This window comes from Oncorhynchus mykiss, chromosome 27 (assembly GCF_013265735.2).
Source record: "Oncorhynchus mykiss isolate Arlee chromosome 27, USDA_OmykA_1.1, whole genome shotgun sequence".
Lineage (NCBI taxonomy): Eukaryota > Metazoa > Chordata > Actinopteri > Salmoniformes > Salmonidae > Oncorhynchus > Oncorhynchus mykiss.
Window position 1 is genome coordinate 23,569,212 of NC_048591.1, and position 20,661 is coordinate 23,589,872.

General features: G+C 40.8%; 1 protein-coding gene across 1 annotated transcript; it reads left to right on the top strand.

Annotated features, from left to right (window-relative positions):
- Positions 1–7,542: 7,542 nt before the first annotated feature.
- LOC110507136 (zona pellucida-like domain-containing protein 1) lies at positions 7,543–13,120 on the top strand. The gene is made up of 11 exons (XM_036965150.1): positions 7,543–7,790; positions 8,124–8,237; positions 8,359–8,579; positions 8,765–8,946; positions 9,126–9,198; positions 9,389–9,486; positions 9,959–10,039; positions 10,275–10,446; positions 10,681–10,783; positions 11,100–11,129; positions 11,393–13,120. Exons 2-11 carry the CDS (start codon positions 8,132–8,134, stop codon positions 11,566–11,568), a joined length of 1,242 nt encoding a protein of 413 aa, XP_036821045.1. The 5' UTR covers positions 7,543–7,790; positions 8,124–8,131; the 3' UTR covers positions 11,569–13,120.
- Positions 13,121–20,661: the final 7,541 nt, after the last annotated feature.

Below are 20,661 nucleotides of genomic sequence, written 5' to 3' on the forward strand. Positions count from 1 at the left end.
GCTATTGAAGCTTTAGTGCTGATTAGGCCTAGGCTACACTGCCTGGGTTCTTCTTCTTCTTCTTCGAGGTTAACTGGCAGACTGCACTCATAAGGTGTATTGCCGCCACCTACTGTACGGGGTAGTAAAAAATACCCCAAAAACAAAATCTGTTTTGGATGAACAAATTCCTACCATATACCGAAAATAAAAAACACGAACCAACGCTACTACCCTGAATTTCAAACCAAACCAAAAACGGAACTATTCAGATCCCTACACTGGCTCAGGAACCTGAGAGGGGAACCTCTTTATTCAGTACTCCCTGTAACATTTCGGCTGTAAAGACTGTGGGACATCCACTACCATCTCCTCTCTACTCACTCCTTCAGCTATTTTCACTTCCTCCACATAGAAGACCTGCTGGATGGCCCTGATCCTAGCTGCTGCGACCTCCTTCATCCATGCAAGGCACTCTGGGAACATGATTCCCATCACAATTACAACAACATACTTTATCTTACTCTTCAACTACTACATATTTATTCCTTCGACAAACACTTGCCACGTGTCCAAACTTTGTATAATTGTAACACTGCAGCGGCTTCTGTACATATGGTCTCACCGCATATCTCACATACCCAAGTTTTACATAAGTTGGTAGAACTACTTCATGAAACGACAGTAAGACCGATAGGCTTCGCTCCTTCTTTCTGTTTATCAGACAATTCAAGGGAAGTGCATCTACCACTCCTAGAATGTCCACACAGCCTCTATGTCCAACGAGACACCAGAGATGACACATTTAACCGGTGCCCTACTCTGAAAATCATAGCTTTCCACATCATACGTCAACACCTTGTTGAGCCGCAGAGCTTTCTCCTTTTGCACTTTTGAAACACACAAAATCAACATCATACCACTCCTGGTCACTCTGAACGATTCCACTTTATCTAATTCGTCCTTCACCATCTTCGAGACTGCAAACTGGTCACCCCAAAAAATATCCTTGCTTGTGAATCACTCTCCAACCATAAACTGCTGTTCATTTCCAACTTTAGCCCTTTTACTCCACTGTTCTTCACCATCGTCCACTCATTCTCACCAACTGTACTCGCGACAAGAGAATCGCACAATACTTCCGCTTCCGCCATTGCTCCTCCAGTCATCCCCCGGACTCCCTCATACTTTGCTGTGATAGATGCAGGAGTTTGTGTTCACTGGCTGCGTTGAGTGCGTTCACACAGGCTGCGTTGTGTACGATCTGATTGGTCAAAATACTAATTTGTGGAAAAATATCAGAATTGGGTTTATGTCTCATATAGAAATAGTTTAGAGCCCTTTCGATAACTAAATTACTGTTAAAGTTATTGGATAACTTCATGTTAGATTTATTTGAACCATTTTGTAATAATTAAAAAATGACAGAGTAGACCTAGAGCCACATATTTTATTCTAATATGGCTATGGCTCTGAGTGGGCCTATACGTCATAAAAAAAAGCCATTTTTGTGTGTTAAGTGCCTTGAGACAGTCTGTAATGTACAGAACCTCACAGGGCAAGAGATAATGTTGAAAAAAATATATTTCTTCATTTTGTCTTAACAGTCCAATAGCCTACTGTATGTATTTATGTTGCTTTCCATGTATGTTCTTAACTTATTATACTATAATTACATCAGATTATTGCAGGTGAATCCATCATGACTTCACTATGTCCTCTATTCTCACTGCACTAGATATGTAGCCCATTATTCATTTCTCTTATCCTGCTTGCCTTTCTTCTCTATTTTTAATGAAGACAGATGACTGATAGACCTTACAGTAAAATGCTTACTTATAGGCCCTTAATCAACAATGCAGTTTTGAGAAAAATACCAAAAAATAAATGGAAGTAACAAATAATTAAATGCAAATAGTCTGGGTAGCCATTTGATTAGCTGTTCAGGAGTCTTATGGCTTGGGGTTAGAAGCTGTTAAGAAGCCTTTTGGACCTAGACTTGGTGCTCCGGTACCCCTTGACGTGCGGTAGCAGAGAGAACAGTCTATGACTGGAGTATTTGACAGTTTTAGGGCCTTCCTCTGACACCACCTGGTATAGAGGTCATGGATGGCAGGAAGCTTGGCCCCAGTGATGTACTGGGCCGTGCGCACTACCCTCTGTAGTGCCTTGCGGTCGGAGGCCGAACAGTTGCCATACCAGGCAGTGATGCAACCAGTCTGGATGCTCTCGATGGTGCAGCTATAGAACCTTTTGAGGATCTAAGGATCCATGCCAAATCTTTTCAGTCTCCTGAGGGGGAATAGGCTTTGTCGTGCCCTCTTCACAACTGTCATGGTGTGTTTGGACCATGATAGTTTGTTGGTGATGTGGACGCCAAGGAACTTGAAGCTCTCAACCTGCTCTCAACCTCCACTACAGCCCTGTCAATGAGAATGGGGGCGTGCTCGGTCCTCCTTTTCCTGTAGTCCACAATCATCTCCTTTGTCTTGATCATGTTGAGGGAGATGTTGTCATCCTTGCACCACACGGCTATGTCTCTGACCTCCTGCCTATTATAGTCTATAGTCCTATAGTCTAGCCTATGTCTCACTTTTGTCAGTGATCAGGCCTACAACTGTTGTGTCTTCTGCAAACTTAATGACGGTGTTGGAGTCGTGCCTTGCCATGCAGTCATGGGTGAGCAGGAAGTACAGGAGGGGACTGAGCATGCACCCCTGACGATCCCCCGTGTTGAGGATCAGCGTGGCAGATGTGTTTTTACCTACCTTTACCACCTGGGGAAGTCCGATCAGGAAGTCCAGGATCCAGTTGCAGAGGGATGTGTTTAGTCCCAGGGTCCTTAGCTTAGTGATGAGCTTTGAGGGCACTATGGTGTTGAATGCTGAGTTGTAGTCAATGAATAGCATTCTCACATAGGTGTTCCTTTTGTCCGGGTGGGAAAGGGCAGTGTTGAGTGCAATAGAGATTGCATCATCTGTGGATCTTTTGGAGCGGTATACAAATTGGAGTGGGTATAGGGTTTCTGGGATAATGGTGTTGATGTGAGCCATGACCAGCCTTTCAAAGCACTTCTTGGCTACAGACGTGAGTGCTATGGGTCAGTAGTCATTTAGGCAGGTTACCTTAGTGTTCTTGAACACAGGGACTATGGTGGTCTGCTTGAAACATGTTGGTATTGCAGACTCAGTCAGGGACAGGTTGAAAAAGACACTTGCCAGTTGGTCAGTACATGCTAGTAGTACACGTCCTGGTAATCCATCTGGCCCTGCGACCTTGTGAATGATTTAAAGGTCTTACTCACATCAGCTACGGAGAGCGTGATCACACAGTCGTCCGGAACAGCTGATGCTCTCATGCATGCTTCAGTGTTGCTTGCCTCGAAGCGACCATAGATGTAATTTAGCTCGTCTGGTAGGCTCGTGTCTCTGAGCAGCTCGTGGATGTGCTTCCCTTTGTAATCTGTAGTAGTTTGCAAGCCCTGCCACATCCGACGACCGTTGGAGCCGGTGTAGTGCAATTCAATCTTAGTCCTGTATTGACACTTTGCCTGTTTGATGGTTCTTCGGAGGGCATAGCGGGATTCCTTATAAGGAACCCTTGCTGTGTCTACTACAGATATCAATTACTTTGTGTATATTTAATAAGAGAAACTCATGGGACAGGCTCATATAAAGTTGTTTTACACGCTATAACCTCGGTCCAATGGTAGAATGACGTTATGGCTTTTTAGAAATATTACTCACTGAAGATCAAATGGCAGAGCAGTCTTTGATGAGGGCTAGGTTTCCATGGTGGTGTTAAAGCTGGAAAGTCTAATTAGACTGAAACTCTTACCAGTTTTGCGATGAACTCGGATTGTAGGATTTGCGTGTCTGTTGGGCCAGGTTGTGTTTAGAAGGTGATCTGATAGAGACTGTAATATCTGGCAGATCTCACAACTCACCTAAGCGACCTTGGAGATTTCAGAACACTATAAAAAAACATTCTCCTAAAGCCCAGAGGATGAACCTCAGGGACATAGGGTCAGCTATGGTACAGTGTAAGAGCATGACATAATCTCACGAGGCAAATTTTTGAATGACCTTAAATGACCTTAAATGGTGGTTTTAACAATATATTCTTCTTATTAAAAGTCATGACTCAAGTGGAACACATGGCCATGTAGGACATGTGTTAGATGGTAATGATTTCATGATATGTATAGATGTAGGATCTTAATATACTACAAGTTTCATTTCCTGGAAAATTCTCTGCAACAAAAGTAATCAAATTAAGATCCTATATCTGTATACAGATGTAGGATCCGTATACAGATGTAGGATCTTCATGTGATCACTCTTTTGTTGCTAAGAATCTTTCATTTCCACTTAAATGTTAGACTTGATTTTCCTTTGTCACGCCCTGACCGTAGATTGCTTTGTATGTTTCTATTTTTAGTTTGGTCAGGGTGTGATGTGGGTGGGTATTCTATGTTTTGTTCTATGTTTGTATTTCTATGTGTTTGGCCTGGTATGGTTCCCAATCATAGGCAGCTGTCAATCGTTGTCTCTGATTGAGAACCATACTTAAGCAGCCTGGTTTCACCCTTGAGTTGTGGGTAGTTGTTTTCTGTTTTGTGTGTATCACCTGACAGGACTGTTTCGTTCTCGTTAGTCCTCGTTGTTATTTTGTTTAGTGTTCAGTTTTGATTAAATTTGCAATTGTGAACACGTACCACGCTGCATCTTGGTCCTCACCTTCTTCCACCTATGACGATCGTTACAGCCTTAAAGAAAAATTAATCAACCCCTACAAAAAAATCCACATAATAATTCACAGTTCCTGTTGCTGCAGGATTATTTTCCTGCTTTAGTAAACTGGCTCAAATTGAGATCCTACATCTGTCCATTTATTGTGTTCATGGCCATCTAATCCGATTTGTTCTCAATGGCAGTTGTGTGCGCTTCATATTTCATTACAGCCCAGGGTCATCATATGGACAGATGCTAATGAATAGCAGATTCCCCTCGTCTGTTGTGTGCAGAAGGTTTTGTGACCAGCAGTGGCCTGGCGTCAATCTAGCACAGAGCGTGGCATTTGAGGGAAGCATGCTATCAATACACTGATGCTCTATTGGGGTGCATAAAGTATTATGGGGTATTGACAAACAAGCAAACACATGATAAACACACACAAGGACAATGCACACATTCAGATCTATGATCTGAATTTGGTCACCCTGTTGCAGGAGAACTTTCCGCAATGCAGGAAATGTTAAACTTGTAGTGTATTTGTGGTTTAAAAAGGCTTCTGAAATGTGTAATTTCACACACACAAGAAAACATTGATCCAAGGCGGAAATACACCAGACATATTTCATGAGTAGCCTACAACATGACACACTGCTCTTCATAAGTGAATCAATGCAAACACCAATGTTATCTTGCTAGTAACTTTAGATATTATGCTCTTTATATTGTATGCCATTACACAAGCATGTTATCTTACAAAAAATTAAAAAGCTAAAATTATGTAACAAATAGCCAAAAGCATGTTATGTTACAAAAACATTCTCTAAAGTTGCCATTTACATTCTGTTCTAGAGGTGTTTCAGGAGAGATAGGTTAATGGGTGAGGAACCAGAGAGCCCCTGACCCTACACTCACACTAGGCCCCAGCTCATCTGGAGAGAATGCCTTGAAGTAGCCCAATATTAGACCTCTGATTAGTTATTTCATTAATCTGGGGTATAATATTGGGCTTTGAAGAAGCCTGTCAGATCAGGTTGAGAATCACAGTATGTTCCCAAATAGTATTCTGTCTGATGATAACACATAACAGCCGATGAAGCTGTTAGGGAGATGTGGTGTAAAAATGTCTCAAAAACATAATATTGTAATAACTTCTAAATTGGGACCATTCTGGTCGCAAATGCTCTTAAATATTTTGCTTTGCGACCTGGAGTTTTGATTTCACCCACATAACACATTAATTGAATGGCAACATACACAGAAAGCCTAATTCTGATTGTTTGCCCAATTATTGGCAAAAGAGCTGATCTGATTGGTCAAAAGACCAATTAGTGGGAAAATATAAGAATTAGGCTGGTTGTGTAAACTCAGCATATGTTTGTGTGGTTGGAAGCAAGCAAAGTTGTTCAATTGCATAATTTAGTGTCCTGTGCACTCTTTCATTTTATATTATTATATGAGTGGCACCACTGAATTTTTTCAATGGAGGAGAGAGAGGACGGAAGAGAGAGGACGCAGGAGTTGAGCAAATCAAATTAAGAAAAGGGCATTGTATCATTTCACCTCACCCGTGAGAGTTAAGAGGAAATTCTGCAATTTTCAGAAGACAGTAGAAGTTGATAAAAGTGCTTCAGGAAGTTATAAAGTAAAACGTTGGTCATCAGTATATAGACCATCTTTGCTTAATTGCTTTAGTTTTAAAGATTAAATGATTAAGGAGGCTGTTATATATTTCACATAGGTTCAGGGGCCAATCACAATGGGAATACAAAAAAAAAGATTGGTAAATGCATTTAAAAAATCAGACAAATCACATCATGTTTGCTTTGTATTCCCATTGTGATTGGTTCATTGACAGAGGCAATATATAGTTTTATATTTAAATCTTATCTGTTCTGTTTGCTCCTCAATTCATGCACCTTGGTTGGATCTAGGAGAGTGAGGTAGAGGCAATGTTAAATTCACTTCACTTACACCTGAGAACTACGAACACACTGCCAAGTCTCGTCTGATGATGCTTCGCTGTACCAAGAGTATTGTAATGAAACAGCAGGGAGCAGGTCTCGAACCCTCGACCTTCTAGCCTGAGGTCTGGTGCGCTATCGACTGTGCCGCAAAAGCATGCTCGTGTGGCGGGGTCGATTTCCGCGCTTATAAATCCAGGGTCGTTACATACAGATTTAATCTACTTGCGGGTCGCTAACTATTTGTTTGATAGCAAAACAACCTTGTCCAGTCATGTTACCTTGACTTGACCTGTATGGTTTAAGATAAAGAGGCTTATGTATAGCTTCAAAATAAGGATTCAAATAGACCTAGTATAGGCCATATATAAATCAATTTAAATTCATCTATTTTCTGGTGATCCTAAATACTGTTTGGTGTCCTCCTAACTTTTGTTGGGAGCACCAGTGCTAACAATGACAAAAGTTAATTTGGAGCCTAATTTAGAGTTTTTGTAATCAAAAGTCATATAATTTAATGTTAAAGACTTTCAAAATAAAACTTCCAAGTCTAAGTAGGTCCAAACTACACCATAAACTCTTCTGTTAAAATCGTTGAATTAACTTTACCCTAAGTGATACCCTGTGCATCACAATGACCTACACACAGCCCTGCATTAGACCATGCAGACCAGACGTGAGTTGACTTTTATGTCCATGTGAATGTAGGCCGCGGCCTGCTCTCCTCAGCACCTGATGACAGCTTAATTCCCAGGCCGGGCCCCCTGCTGAGGAGGCCGTTTGTGTGGGATGACAGACGGAGATCAGGCCAAGGGGAGATGAGTGGGAACCCTGCGAGCCCGCTCAGGTTTCGTGCACCGTGAAAAGATTTGTCCAGGCCATTCACCTCTGATGGAGTTTCCCATGTTCTGCTGGGAAGCACTTTTTGTTGAAGTGTTTCCATAGCGAGTCCCCATTTCTCTCTATCTCTGCGTGGGCACGCACATATGCACTCACTCACGTATGCACGTTGGCACACACACATTTTGTGGAGAGAGCTGGCCCGTCCATTCGGTTGTTTGCTGCAACCGAGATCACATGGAGCACCGGTGAGCTGGTCACTACACAGACCAAGGTAAGATGGGTTCAGGCCCAGAGCAAGAGGATAAGAAAAATAAGGGAACAGGATAAAAAGGGGTTGGGTGGTCTTGGAAAGAGGGGACTTGTTAGAATAGTTAGGGCACTAGAGTAAAGTAAAAGAGGGGCAGTAAGGTGACCAGGGCAAGAGGGTTTATGTTATGAGGAGGTCTAGACATGAGGTGTTGGAGGACTTTGGGGGCTTGAAAGGGCTTTTAAATAACTTGAAGGTACAGTACAGTTTCAGACATTCTTGCAACACAATAGACATTTTGAGGGTTATAAGTTGTGACATTCTGAAGGATGGAAATGTGTGAACCTCGCTCTCTAGGTGGTAAGATGGAGCGCTTATGTTTGATCCTCCTGCTGATGGGTAGGACCACTTCAGTCTTGGCACAGTTTAATGGATACAACTGTGATGCCAACTACCACAGTAGGTTTCCCGGTGAGCATGACAGTCATTTCATCTCTATGTAAATGATCCTCTCAAATAATTTTCACTTATTCTTAGGTCTGAGAATTGTTGTTAGAATTACTGTTTATCCTTTATATCTCTCTCTCTTTAGCGGAGCGCGACATCAGTGTGTACTGTGGGGTTCAGACCATGACCTTGAAGATTAACTTCTGCCCAGTGCTGTTCTCCGGCTACACAGTTGCAGATCTGGCGCTCAACGGTCGCCATGGCGATACCCACTGCCGGGGCTTCATCAATAACAACACGTTCCCCACGGTAGTACTGTTCAGCATCAGCCTCAGCACACTGGAGGCCTGCGGCAACAGCCTGGTGGTGAGGAACACACACACACAGACGGACACACTCGCGCACACACATATACATTTATGCTTTGTACTCACACAGGTGTATGACCAGCATAATGTAATGTGTTTTATAATGTGGGAGCACGTCTTGCTTGAGTCTATGGTAGGTGTTGTACCAGATTGTGTATTTAGAGACAATGTCCCTGTCCTCAGGTCACAACATCCTATGGGGCTAATGCCTACAGGAACATGTCACTGGTGCAGATTGGGAATATCTCAGGGTACATCGACACTCCAGATCCGCCATCCATCATCAGCTATCTGCCCGGCCTGCTGTACAAATTCAGCTGCAGCTACCCCCTGGAATACCTGGTCAACAACTCACAGCTGGCATCGTAGGTGCCTGTCATAAACACCTGAAGAGCTTATTTTGAAAAAAACTGAAGTATTGAGTACATATGTAGGGATATTTCAGTATTTTCATATTCAGTGCAGACTTCAATAAACAAAAATTCAAAAAGCAAAAGCATGTTTACCTGTCTGAACTGTACTAAATTATTTGAACCTTTTCTAGGTCATCTGCTGCAATATCAGTGAAGGACAGCAATGGTACCTTTGTGAGCACCTTGAGTATGATCCTTTACAATGTGAGTACACAACATCAGTGTCAGACTTCATAACAGGTCCCTCATAGTAGGAATCCAATGTCAAATAATAGCTAGAACATGCTCCCGTCAAAATACCAAACAAATGACGAGACATTTCTATTGGGTAGAAATAGACATATAATACAAATAAAACCTTTTTTTATTCATGGACAAAATCATGTTTGTGCAGGACTCAACCTACAACCAACAACTCTCTATCCCAATGGCCGGACTGGCTTTGAAAACACGAGTGTTTGCTGCAGTGAAAGCCACAAACCTGGACAAACGGTGAGAGAAGGAGATCTTCAGATATTAAAAAGTTATATTTTTTGTTCTAGTTTCTATTATTCACAATACAGATGGGGATATGATCTGAGAAGCACAAAGATTTCCAACATAATGTGAACAGAAAACTATGATTCCGCCATGATACGTGCTGTTTTCAAAACGAATTGAATAGCTGCAACCTGCTGGGACTTTCTCTCACATAACCTGGATGGCATAGAATTCTTATAGTAGTCAAGTACAACTGCACTATGTCATGCACAGTATGCCATACACATACGCTATAATTTAAGACCAATCCTCTATGCCCCATACCAATTCAGTTCTATCCTCTTTGGTTCATTGCCATTCAGCTGTCCTCTATGACTGTGTGAAGGCGCCAGTGGTGGTGCTAAGAATGTCTGATCTGTCCTGTTGTGTTGTGTGGTTAGATCTCTATCCTGTATCAGCCCCGTACTGTTTTGTCTCTCTCTAGATGGAATATCTTGATGGACTACTGTTACACCACTCCCTCAGGGAATCCCAATGATGAACTGCGCTATGACCTTTTCTTTGGGTAATCACACTTTTTCTCAAATGATGCCTGGATAAACGACAAAAGTGTCCCATTACCCATTCACCCTCAACCACTTATCATAGAGGCCCTACAATGGGTTCTCATGATGACTGATAGGACATTTTTCTCATTGAGCAGTTAAAACAGGTCTAGATGTTTCAGTAGTTTCAGTGCATTTTGTGTGTGTGTGTTTGTGTGTGCGTGCATGCTTGCGTGCGATGCTCTTTCCAAACAGCTGCTATAAAGACCCACAGACCACTGTTTTTGAGAATGGGAAGAGTCAAATGGGTCGTTTCGCCTTCGAAGTGTTCCGTTTCGTCAAACACAGACACCAGAAGATGTCCACTGTGTTTCTGCACTGTGTCACCAAGCTATGTCGGGTAGATGACTGTGTCCTGCTCATGCCGGTAAGAACATTTGACACCTTACCAAATGATGTGTTCAACATCAGCACAGTCAATAGGGTGAACTACAATGCTCTGCAAATATCAGAAAACATGTACCACCTATCTTGTCTTCTGATCAATATGAAGCTTCACATAGTCCAGTAATACCTGAGCACAATTTACTATTCCCTATTGAATACAGTATCTTATAAAGGGGTATGTGTCTGTCATTTTATATGAATCTAATATTGCCAGATCTGTGGGCGTCGGCGTAGGAGGGACATAGAGGATAGCTTGGAGTCTCGGCCGTCGTCTGGGGATGCCATCATCACCGCTGGACCCATCATCACCAGGATTGGTACGCAGTACACCTCTTCATCCATAACCACTTTAACTTAGACTATAGTTTTGTCTGACTTTAATTAGATTATTTTGATATCCATGATATAGTTGTAGATTAAGTATTAAAACTGTATGATGTGATGTAGCCTATACACGACAATCCCTTTCGATTATATACTGTATAGTCTTGAAATATATTGATGGAGGGTGAGGTGGGATTTGACAGTATAATCAGTGGTTATTCAGTACATTTTATATAAAAATAAATGGTTGTTTTCCTCAATAATGTTGAAACTATGAAAGCATCAATGATTGATTTAGTTTCTTTTCAGATGAAACTCCAACAAATAACTCACAACTTGGTAAGCTCTCTCGCTTTGTCACTGCTTGTGCAATGCCTTGAGAGGTGATATATTTTTCTAATCGATAAACTCTATGACCTTTATACATTATTTTTACATTATTGATACATTCTCTAGCTTCAAAATAACATTTTGACATCCATGGATTTACAGCGGAAGTGACTCATACACGTTTTACCACTAACTGTGGTCATTTTAGCCTATATCAGTGAGAATTTGTGTTGGTCCATACTTACTCTTTGTGTGTTTGTGTGGTAATCCAGCTTCATCGAGTGGCCCCTCCCTAACGTTGAACCCAGTGACCAGTGCTCTGCTGTCGGGTGTGGTCATTCTGGGCGTGTTCAGTCTGGGCTTCTTCCTGCTCTCGCTCCGCCTCCTCCGCAGACCCCCCCTCCCTACAACCACACCATCAGAAGCATGGAACCCTGGCTTCAAATAAACCTTTGGTGTGCGTGTGCTCTCTCTCTCTCTTTCTTTCTCATTCTCATTATCGCTCTCATTCTCCCCCTCACTTTTTTCTCTCTCTCTCTTATCCATCTAACTATAACTAATACCTACAGTATGTATTTGCACGGCAGTTAGAATAGGCAGGTGCATATAAGCTATATAAGCATATAAGTAAAGATAACTGTGATCTAAAATAATGATTCTAGAGTAAGAGGAGGTTTAGCCACGAGCAACAGTTTCACTCTGTAACTATAAAGTAAATAGATCAATACATAATAGGAGCAGTTATTGTAGAGTGGGACCTGTATTTCCTGAAATGTATACTTAGGTACTCTATCTTTCCTGAACATGTACTTACTCTCCGTTTCTTACTTACTCTTATCCGGCAGCTGTAACAGTCACTGTCATGCCAAACTCTCAGTCACATACTCACATGTACATACACATAGTCAAACGCATATTGATACTGTAAATAGTTAATTCCTCCTTTGTGTACAAGGGTACAGTATATGTTCAATAACAATTTAATGAATTGTTTTCCTGTTCTTTATTTTGATCTATTGATAGACCAGTGTATTGTTTTTTACAGGTAGTGTGTAATAAAACTGACCCAGGTCAGTATGTAAGGCTCATTTCCCATCTATTCAATACCTTAGTGTCTTTTTGTCATCAATTGGGGCAGCAGGGTAGCTAGTGATTAGAGAGTTGGACTAGTAACTGAAAGGTTGCAAGTTCAAATCCCCCAGCTGACAATGTACAAATCTGTCGTTCTGCCCCTGAACAGGCAGTTAACCCACTGTCATTGAAAATAAGAATTTGTTCTTAACTGACTTGCCTAGTTAAATAAAGTTTATTTAAAAAATATATTTTTAATTGCTTGGCACAGGATCAGTTACATTAAAGAAATGAAGGGTCATACAAATAACCCTGACACACGGTGATGACTGCTACTATCCTCTACAAAGACCAACACCAAAATGTTACTTGTTGTAGCTATGTGATTTCTATAACATACTACCTGTCTTAAGTGTAGTACTAACACGTGAGGAGAATTGAAGAAGTCATACATTTTATATATATGATCAGGATTAATATTTATATACCATATGTACTTATTGGTATTCATTATGGCTGAAATATTGACTTCCACATAACTTGAATATTTGTGACATCAATGCTTAATTAAAACAATAACATTTCTTGCTCAAGTCAGGACTTCAGCCTATGTGCATTTTTTATTTGAGAATGATGTGTTTTTTCCCCTTTTTAGGGAATTTGCTATTTGACCTTCACTGATGTGGAAAGTTTAAAAAAGAAAGCAAAAAATGTACTGTAATTGCCTAACTTCGTATTATGTGTTTAAAGTTATAATCATGTTGAAAGGAGTTGCATGTGGGGGGTTATTTTTCAAATAAATCTTTTACATATCAGTCTGCCTAATGATATTATTTACTGGCCATATTTATAGTGTATCAGAATTATTTTTAACACTGATGTTGTGCCATGTTTTAAACTTCAAGCTAGAATTCAATCGAACCTGATTGTGTCTTTTACCCATGGTCAAATAAAATCTGAATAAGTGCACAGGCAGTCTGTAAACAAAGATACAGCATACATATTGCTAATTTTGATTGTATTCCAGCAATTGCAATTCAATTCTATGATGATTGTGATCTATTTTCCTCCATATTACAGGCATATGGTCGCAGTGGCCTGCTATCACGTCTAACTCCATGCTAATTGTCGAAATGTAACCTACACAACAATCCTGTAATCTGGGCCCTTTATTGCGCTAATCCCATATTTCAGCAGCTATTATACATTATATTCTCTGTCCACAATGGCCGCCGATGACTGAGAGGAGAGAAATGAGGGCAGTCATCACCCTCTGGATTTACTATCTTTGATAAGCTATTGTGCTTTTTTTTCTTGGACATTCAATATTCAACCCAAGTTCAGGTCACTGCCAGGTCCAAACCCAGGCTGCGTTTAAACAATAAGGCCTGAGTAGGTGTGGTATATGGCCAATATACCGCGGCTAAGGGTTGTTCTTAAGTACGACACAACACGGAGTGCCTGCAAACAGCCATTAGCCGTGGTGTATTGGCCATATATCACAAACCCCGAGGTGCCTTAATGCTATTATAAACTGGTTACCAACATAATTAGAATAGTAAAAATTACTTTTCATCTGTAATGAAAAGCGCTATAGAAATTGTATTTATTATTATTGTTTATTATTAATCAGAATAAATGTTTTCCCTTCCCAGGTGGCTCACCTGACAAGACCAGGTTACTACCTTCCTTCATGCAGTTCCATTCAGTCCCACTTCTGATTCCAGACCAAAGTAGAAGGGCCCCTAGATGTAGACATGATGAATAATATGTATGTGCACTCACTCTTCGAAGTCACACAGGGCACATTTTTTGGTGATATTTCTTGGTGACATCTACATCATATTTGGTTTTATTTGCATTGGTGTCACATGATAGTATCCCCTCTGTCACATGCGTGAGTGAATCACAGTGGCGTCATTCCATGGTGAATCATATTTGTGTACTTTCCCCAACACTGTCAGGAAGAATTGAATTTGTTCAAAATGTTTTTGATAACTGTAATCAGTACTTGCTCAATGTAATGTATTTGAAATGATCATATTAACAAAGGGATGTACTTGATTAGCATAGGGCATTTAATATGACGTTTTTAATCAGAGTATTGTAATGTGATGTAAATTACCCATCCACCATAAAAAAAAAATAAGAACACAGATGAAAGCAGAGCCTTCAGACAATCCCTCGTTTATCAATTTATCTCATTTTAATGGCTATATACTATAGTGCTGAAGCTCCCTCCCTTAAAAGTGGATGAAAACACTTTACTTTGTCGACAGTAGACAATCATTATTCAGATAAGAGACTAAAGATGTAAGGTCTAAGGTCTAAGGTCTATTAGAAAAGACAACTTGTACTACAGATTGCACACATCTAGGAATGCGGAGTCATCCCATAGTATTTTATGCTAGTCTTGAAATTATATTTTACACCTTGGTTTAGATGTTTAAATGTTATACTGCTCATTTAACATTTATATTGAAATCTGTGTGTTTTGCTGCAGATCTTCAGTGAAACAGATTGGTGAGATGGCTTTATCCAGCTTCCTCATTCTGACATTGTGGGACATGATCAGGCCCTCACCCCTGCTGAATGTGGGTTTTGTAACTACCAGGCATAGTAACTACATTGACTCTCCATTTCACCTCTTGTTTACTGTAGCTAAGCCTCACCATCTTAGCTTTATATAAGACAGTGTTTATGATAAAAGGATTTGAGACGGTTAGGGTTAGAGTCTTGTTAAGTTGTTATTTGAATCATGTCTAAAACAGCTAGATTGCTTCAGAGCAGGGACACTTAAACTACAGTGGTTTATCTGTATGTATTGGCTCAGAATTCATTTGAATGTCTTCAATCTCATTCAGTGTCTTTCTGCATCTATCAGAATACACAGCCATCTCTGTGGTCTGTGGGACCTCCTCCATTGACCTTGCTACTCAAATCTGCCCTGCCATCTACACTGAATACAATGAGAGTCTGTTGATACTGAATCACATCATGGATAACACAGTCTGGAAGGGAACTCTGGACACCAGAGTGAATCCTCCTGTCCTGAGATTCAGCTTTCCATTCGCCAAGGGGATGCCTGCGGGAGTGTCTTCTTGATTATTAATAGGAGAATGTTTCAGTATGCTCTCCTTCTGCCCTGGAGGAGTGTTGTGTTAAAAAAAAAAGATTTATATAGCCCTTATGAGCTAGGGCAGGCCTGCCCAACCTTCCTCCTGGAGATCTACTGTCCTGTGGGTTTTCAGTCCAACCCTAATTTAACACACCTGATTCTACTAATTAGCTGCTCAACAAGACCTTAACTAGCTGAATCAGATATGCTAAATTAGGGTTGGACTGAAAACCTACAGGACAGTAGATCCCCAGGAAGAGGGTTGGGCAGCCCTGTGGAACACTCGCAGCACCACTAACCTTGACTGAGGGGAATGGGGGAGCAAAGAATGTATGTTTCTCTGAGAGGTTTTGACCCCTGTGAATCTTTTAAAACTTTTGAAACGTACCTTATCATGAGCTAGAAAGTAACACTAACTTGAAAGTACATTTAGACTAAAGTAGGGAATAAGAGATCTCATTGTCTGGTTTGCTTGTACACACTATTGCACACAGCAACCTTCAAAGCCACATAGTCAACATACTTCGTCAACAACACTCAGGTGGACATGTAAGTGAAAAGATTTACTGGATATATCGCTTACATTTGAAAATCAGACAGCAATTGAAATTGGGTCAGGGTGTGACTAGGGGGGTGTTCCTATCTAGGTTGTTGATTTCTATGTTGGCCTGGTATGGTTCCCAATTAGAGGCAGCTGTTTATCATATTTAGGCAGCCATCTCCCCACTGTGTTTTGTGGGATCTTGTTTTTGTGTTGTTGCCTTTGAGCACTTCATGTACATCACGGTTCTTTATTTTGTCTTGTTCAAAGTTTCACATCAATAAATATGTGGAACTCAGATCACGCTGCGCTTTGGTCCGAGTATGCTTCCAACGACGATCGTGACAGACATGGCAAAGTGCCAACTTTCCATCGTGCTGCCACTTTATAAAATAACTGCAATCCCATTCCAACATGTGTAAACCTGTCTGATCTTATGTAAGTGTGCTTTTATAGTGGTGCCATCTTCCTTTCTTCCTTCACCAGGATGCAAACTATACCACACCCCTGGTTATCCCTCCTCTGGGTATTGAGCTGAGGACTAATGTCTACGTTCAGGTTTTAGCTGCCAACCTGACTTCCTAGTAAGAACCTTCTCGTTGTGTTCCCTCTTAGCCTTAGTAATAATTACTGTCAGTTCTGGTCCAAACTGTTAAATGTGTATAGAGGGTTCTACTCGTGATCTGAAATGTTTGAGTCTGTTCTGATGACCTCACTCTTTCTCTACAGATACCATGTGCTTCTGGACCGATGCTACGTGTCCATCTTAACATTCATTAATCTCTTTGTATTGTTAGACAAAAAAAAGAACCCTCTTCAATCAAATTTGGAGAAAGTGTTAGTAGCCAAATTCATATCAAATAGTTAATCATTTTAAGACTGGGCTTGATTAAATGTCTTTCCTCCTTAGCATTCAGACAGTGTACCTTCTCACTAAAGAATTTAACTATCTCCATCCATGTTCTTTTTCTAGTGAGTTCAATGCAAAATGGAGGAGTAGCCACTTTGTCTAGGCACCAAGGTGCCTTATAAATAACATTAATACGATTTTTAGATCAATCATTAATACTCTTTCTGTATCCATCGGTGTGTTGTCCTGCCTGTGTGTGAGCAATTGTGAGGTTCACCTTTTTTGTAAAGGTGCTCCATAGATCAGATGTCCACCATGCTGGAGAATGGAGACAGCCATAGGGCTATTTTCTACTTCCCTGCCTTCTGCTTCATTGAGCAGGCAGCAGAACCAGACTGTCTCCACCTACTACTTGCACTGAATCACACGCCTCTGTGATCGCACCACCTGCAGGACCTTCAAGGTACAGTACCATTGATCTGACCACACAACGTTATGCTCCATCCATCCATAACACGTCACAGCTTTGGTTGTTGGCAGCTTTACAAATTCAAAATAAAGAGAAGGTTACAAAGAAAGTTAGAAAATGACCCTTTACTAGTGGGTTGCCTCCAGAAGTCACATTTGAGCTGTCTAAATTTGCAGCCTGGTCTCATAGACTAGATGGAACATAGTAAATGAAAAACCGGTACACTGAAATTATTTTGATGTTACATGAGACAGAAGGTTATTTAAGGCAAAAATAAAAGGAGGGTGGTTGGTCGGGGTGGATAGATAGGAGTATGACGCAAATGTCTAGCAACCAAAGTGTTCTATTTCTAACATATCATGAAAATAGTAACTTGTAACATATCATATGAAATGGATGCTGAACTTCCACAAAATAATACATACATGTATCGTACATGTCAAAAGGTAACATATCATACTAATTTGAGTGTCCCAAATTGTGTTATACTATGTTACGTCTACCCTTGAGTCCAGGTTGCAGCATACAGTTTGTTGCTATATGTTAGGTATAGATAACTGTACACCTGGTGTTTCACTGTATAAACAATTATTGAGGAATAGCATGGTCACTATACCAGCACGATACTCACTTTTCTGTACTCTTTCTTTCTCTCCCACCACATAGCAATTCAACAGGAGGCGGAGGAGGGCTGCAGAAACCCCCATCGGCCAGGATGGGATTTCAGATGAAGCTCTCTTCACCTCAGGACCCATCAAGACCATGGCAGAGAGCTGTATGTCTACTCTCTATGTATCTAGGTTATATTATATGTACCAATATGCCCATATTAGGACCACATAGCTTTCCTAAAAGACGTGTTAGTGTAAAGATAATTTCACCATGTTCACTAGGCATATGTGGGCAAAAAAAGTATTTAGTCAGCCACCAATTGTGCAAGTTCTCCCACTTAAAAAGATGTAAAAATATGTAATTTTTATCATAGGTACACTTCAACTGTGACAGACAAAATGAGAAGAAAAAAATCCAGAAAATCACATTGTAGGATTTTTTATGAATTTATTTGCATATTATGGTGGAAAATAAGTATTTGCTCAATAACAAAAGTTTATCTCAATAATTTGTTATATACCCTTTGTTGGCAATGACAGAGGTCAAACGTTTTCTGTAAGTCTTCACAAGGTTTTCACACACTGTTGCTGGTATTTTGGCCAATTCCTCCATGCAGATCTCCTCTAGAGCAGTTATGTTTTGGGGCTGTTGCTGGGCAACACAGACTTTCAACTCCCTCTAAAGATTTTGTATGGGGTTGAGATCTGGAGACTGGCTAGGCCACTCCAGGACCTTGAAATGCTTCTTACGAAGTCACTCCTTCGTTGCCCGGGCGGTGTGTTTGGGATCATTGTCATGCTGAAAGACCCAGCCACGTTTCATCTTCAATGCCCTTGCTGATGGAAGGAGGTTTTCACTCAATCTCACGATACATGGCCCCATTCATTCTTTCCTTTACACGGATCAGTCGTCCTGGTCCCTTTGCAGAAAAACAGCCCCAAAGCATGATGTTTCCACCCCCATGCTTCACAGTAGGTATGGTGTTCTTTGGATGCAACTTAGCATTCTTTGTCCTCCAAACACGACAAGTTTTTACCAAAAAGTTATATTTTGGTTTCATCTGACCATATGACATTCTCCCAATCTTCTTCTGGATCATCCAAATGCTCTCTAGCAAACTTCAGATGGGCCTGGACATGTACTGGCTTAAGCAGGGGGACACGTCTGGCACTGCAGGATTTGAGTCCCTGGCGGCGTAGTGTGTTACTGATGGTAGGCTTTGTTACTTTGGTCCCAGCTCTCTGCAGGTCATTCACTAGGTCCCCACGTGTGGTTCTGGGATTTTTGCTCACCGTTCTTGTGATCATTTTGACCCCACGGGGTGAGATCTTGCGTGGAGCCCCAGATCGAGGGAGATTATCAGTGGTCTTGTATGTCTTCCAGTTACTAATAATTACTCCCACAGTTGATTTCTTCAAACCAAGCTGCTTACCTATTGCAGATTCAGTCTTCCCAGCCTGGTGCAGTTCTACAATTTTGTTTCTGGTGTCCTTTGACAGCTCTTTGGTCTTGGCCATAGTGGAGTTTGGAGTGTGACTGTTTTGAGGTTGTGGACAGGTGTCTTTTAAACTGATAACAAGTTCAAACAGGTGCCATTAATACAGGTAACGAGTGGAGGACAGAGGAGCCTCTTAAAGAAGAAGTTACAGGTCTGTGAGAGCCAGAAATCTGGCTTGTTTGTTATCGAGCAAATACTTATTTTCCACCATAATTTGCAAATAAATTCATTAAAAATCCTACCATGTGATTTTTCTGGATTGTTTTTCTTCTCATTTTGTCTGTCATAGTTGAAGTGTACCTGTGATGAAAATTACAGGCCTCTCTCATCTTTTTAAGTGGGAGAACTTGCACAATTGGTGGCTGACTAAATACTTTTTTGCCCCACTGTATATGTTTCTGCCATTTCTTCATGATTGCATGCATTATATCAAAGCTTGCAGGATCAATATGGCTGTGTCTAATTGTACCATCAGTAGAAACCTTCGCTATAGCATGATATCAACAAACATACGGACAAGAGTTCAGGTGGGCCTTCACATTTCAGCAAACAAAGGAAAGGAGGGGTGCACAACAACAATGACAAAAATCACCAGAATGGCTTACCAAGAAAAACTTCCAAAAGGACTAATCTGAGGTAAAAAGGATTTGGAGCACTCGACACAAAAGGCAGAGATTGATTTGTTATTGCTCACTTTAATTCATTGTACAGGATGCAGACAGGTGACTAACATTTTGACGTCAAGCTGACGTTTTCCTCAGAGTGACCTGGCTATTGCACTTAGCTCCTATTTATAGCCTATTGGCTCATTGAAACACAACAATATAAAACAAATTATAATGGTGAAAGGTAAATGGCAAATTATAGCTCAAGCGTACGGACAACTTTAGTTCTTACTCATTTTACAGCCGCTTGTAGACCAAAGGCTACTATACTCGAAACCAGAGATCCTTGTCTCGTTGTAGAGTTGTGGTCAGTTCTATTTCATGTGAAAATCAGAAAATGATTGAAGGTTCTGTTAATTTAAACTTTCAAAACTCACAGAAAATGATGGCCAATTACACATTGATTGACTGGGAAGAAATGGAAGTGACCCTAATTCAACTTGTAATATAAAAATGTAGGGTTACAACTCTGGGTGAGAAGTTAAGGAGCCTATTTGATGGAACGTGCAAACAGACTGCCTATTCATTATCATACAGTAAACATTTGATATATCTGTTCATAGCAGTATGTGCTGCTCTTCCAGCATCTTTCCACTAGGGGGTATCTAACCACCATTTTCAGTTTTTCAGCATAGGGTTGATGTTGGAGAGTCTCTTCGCTTACTCTAACAAAGGATATTGTGATAGGTAGGAATCCTCAAAGATAAGCAGGTGCTG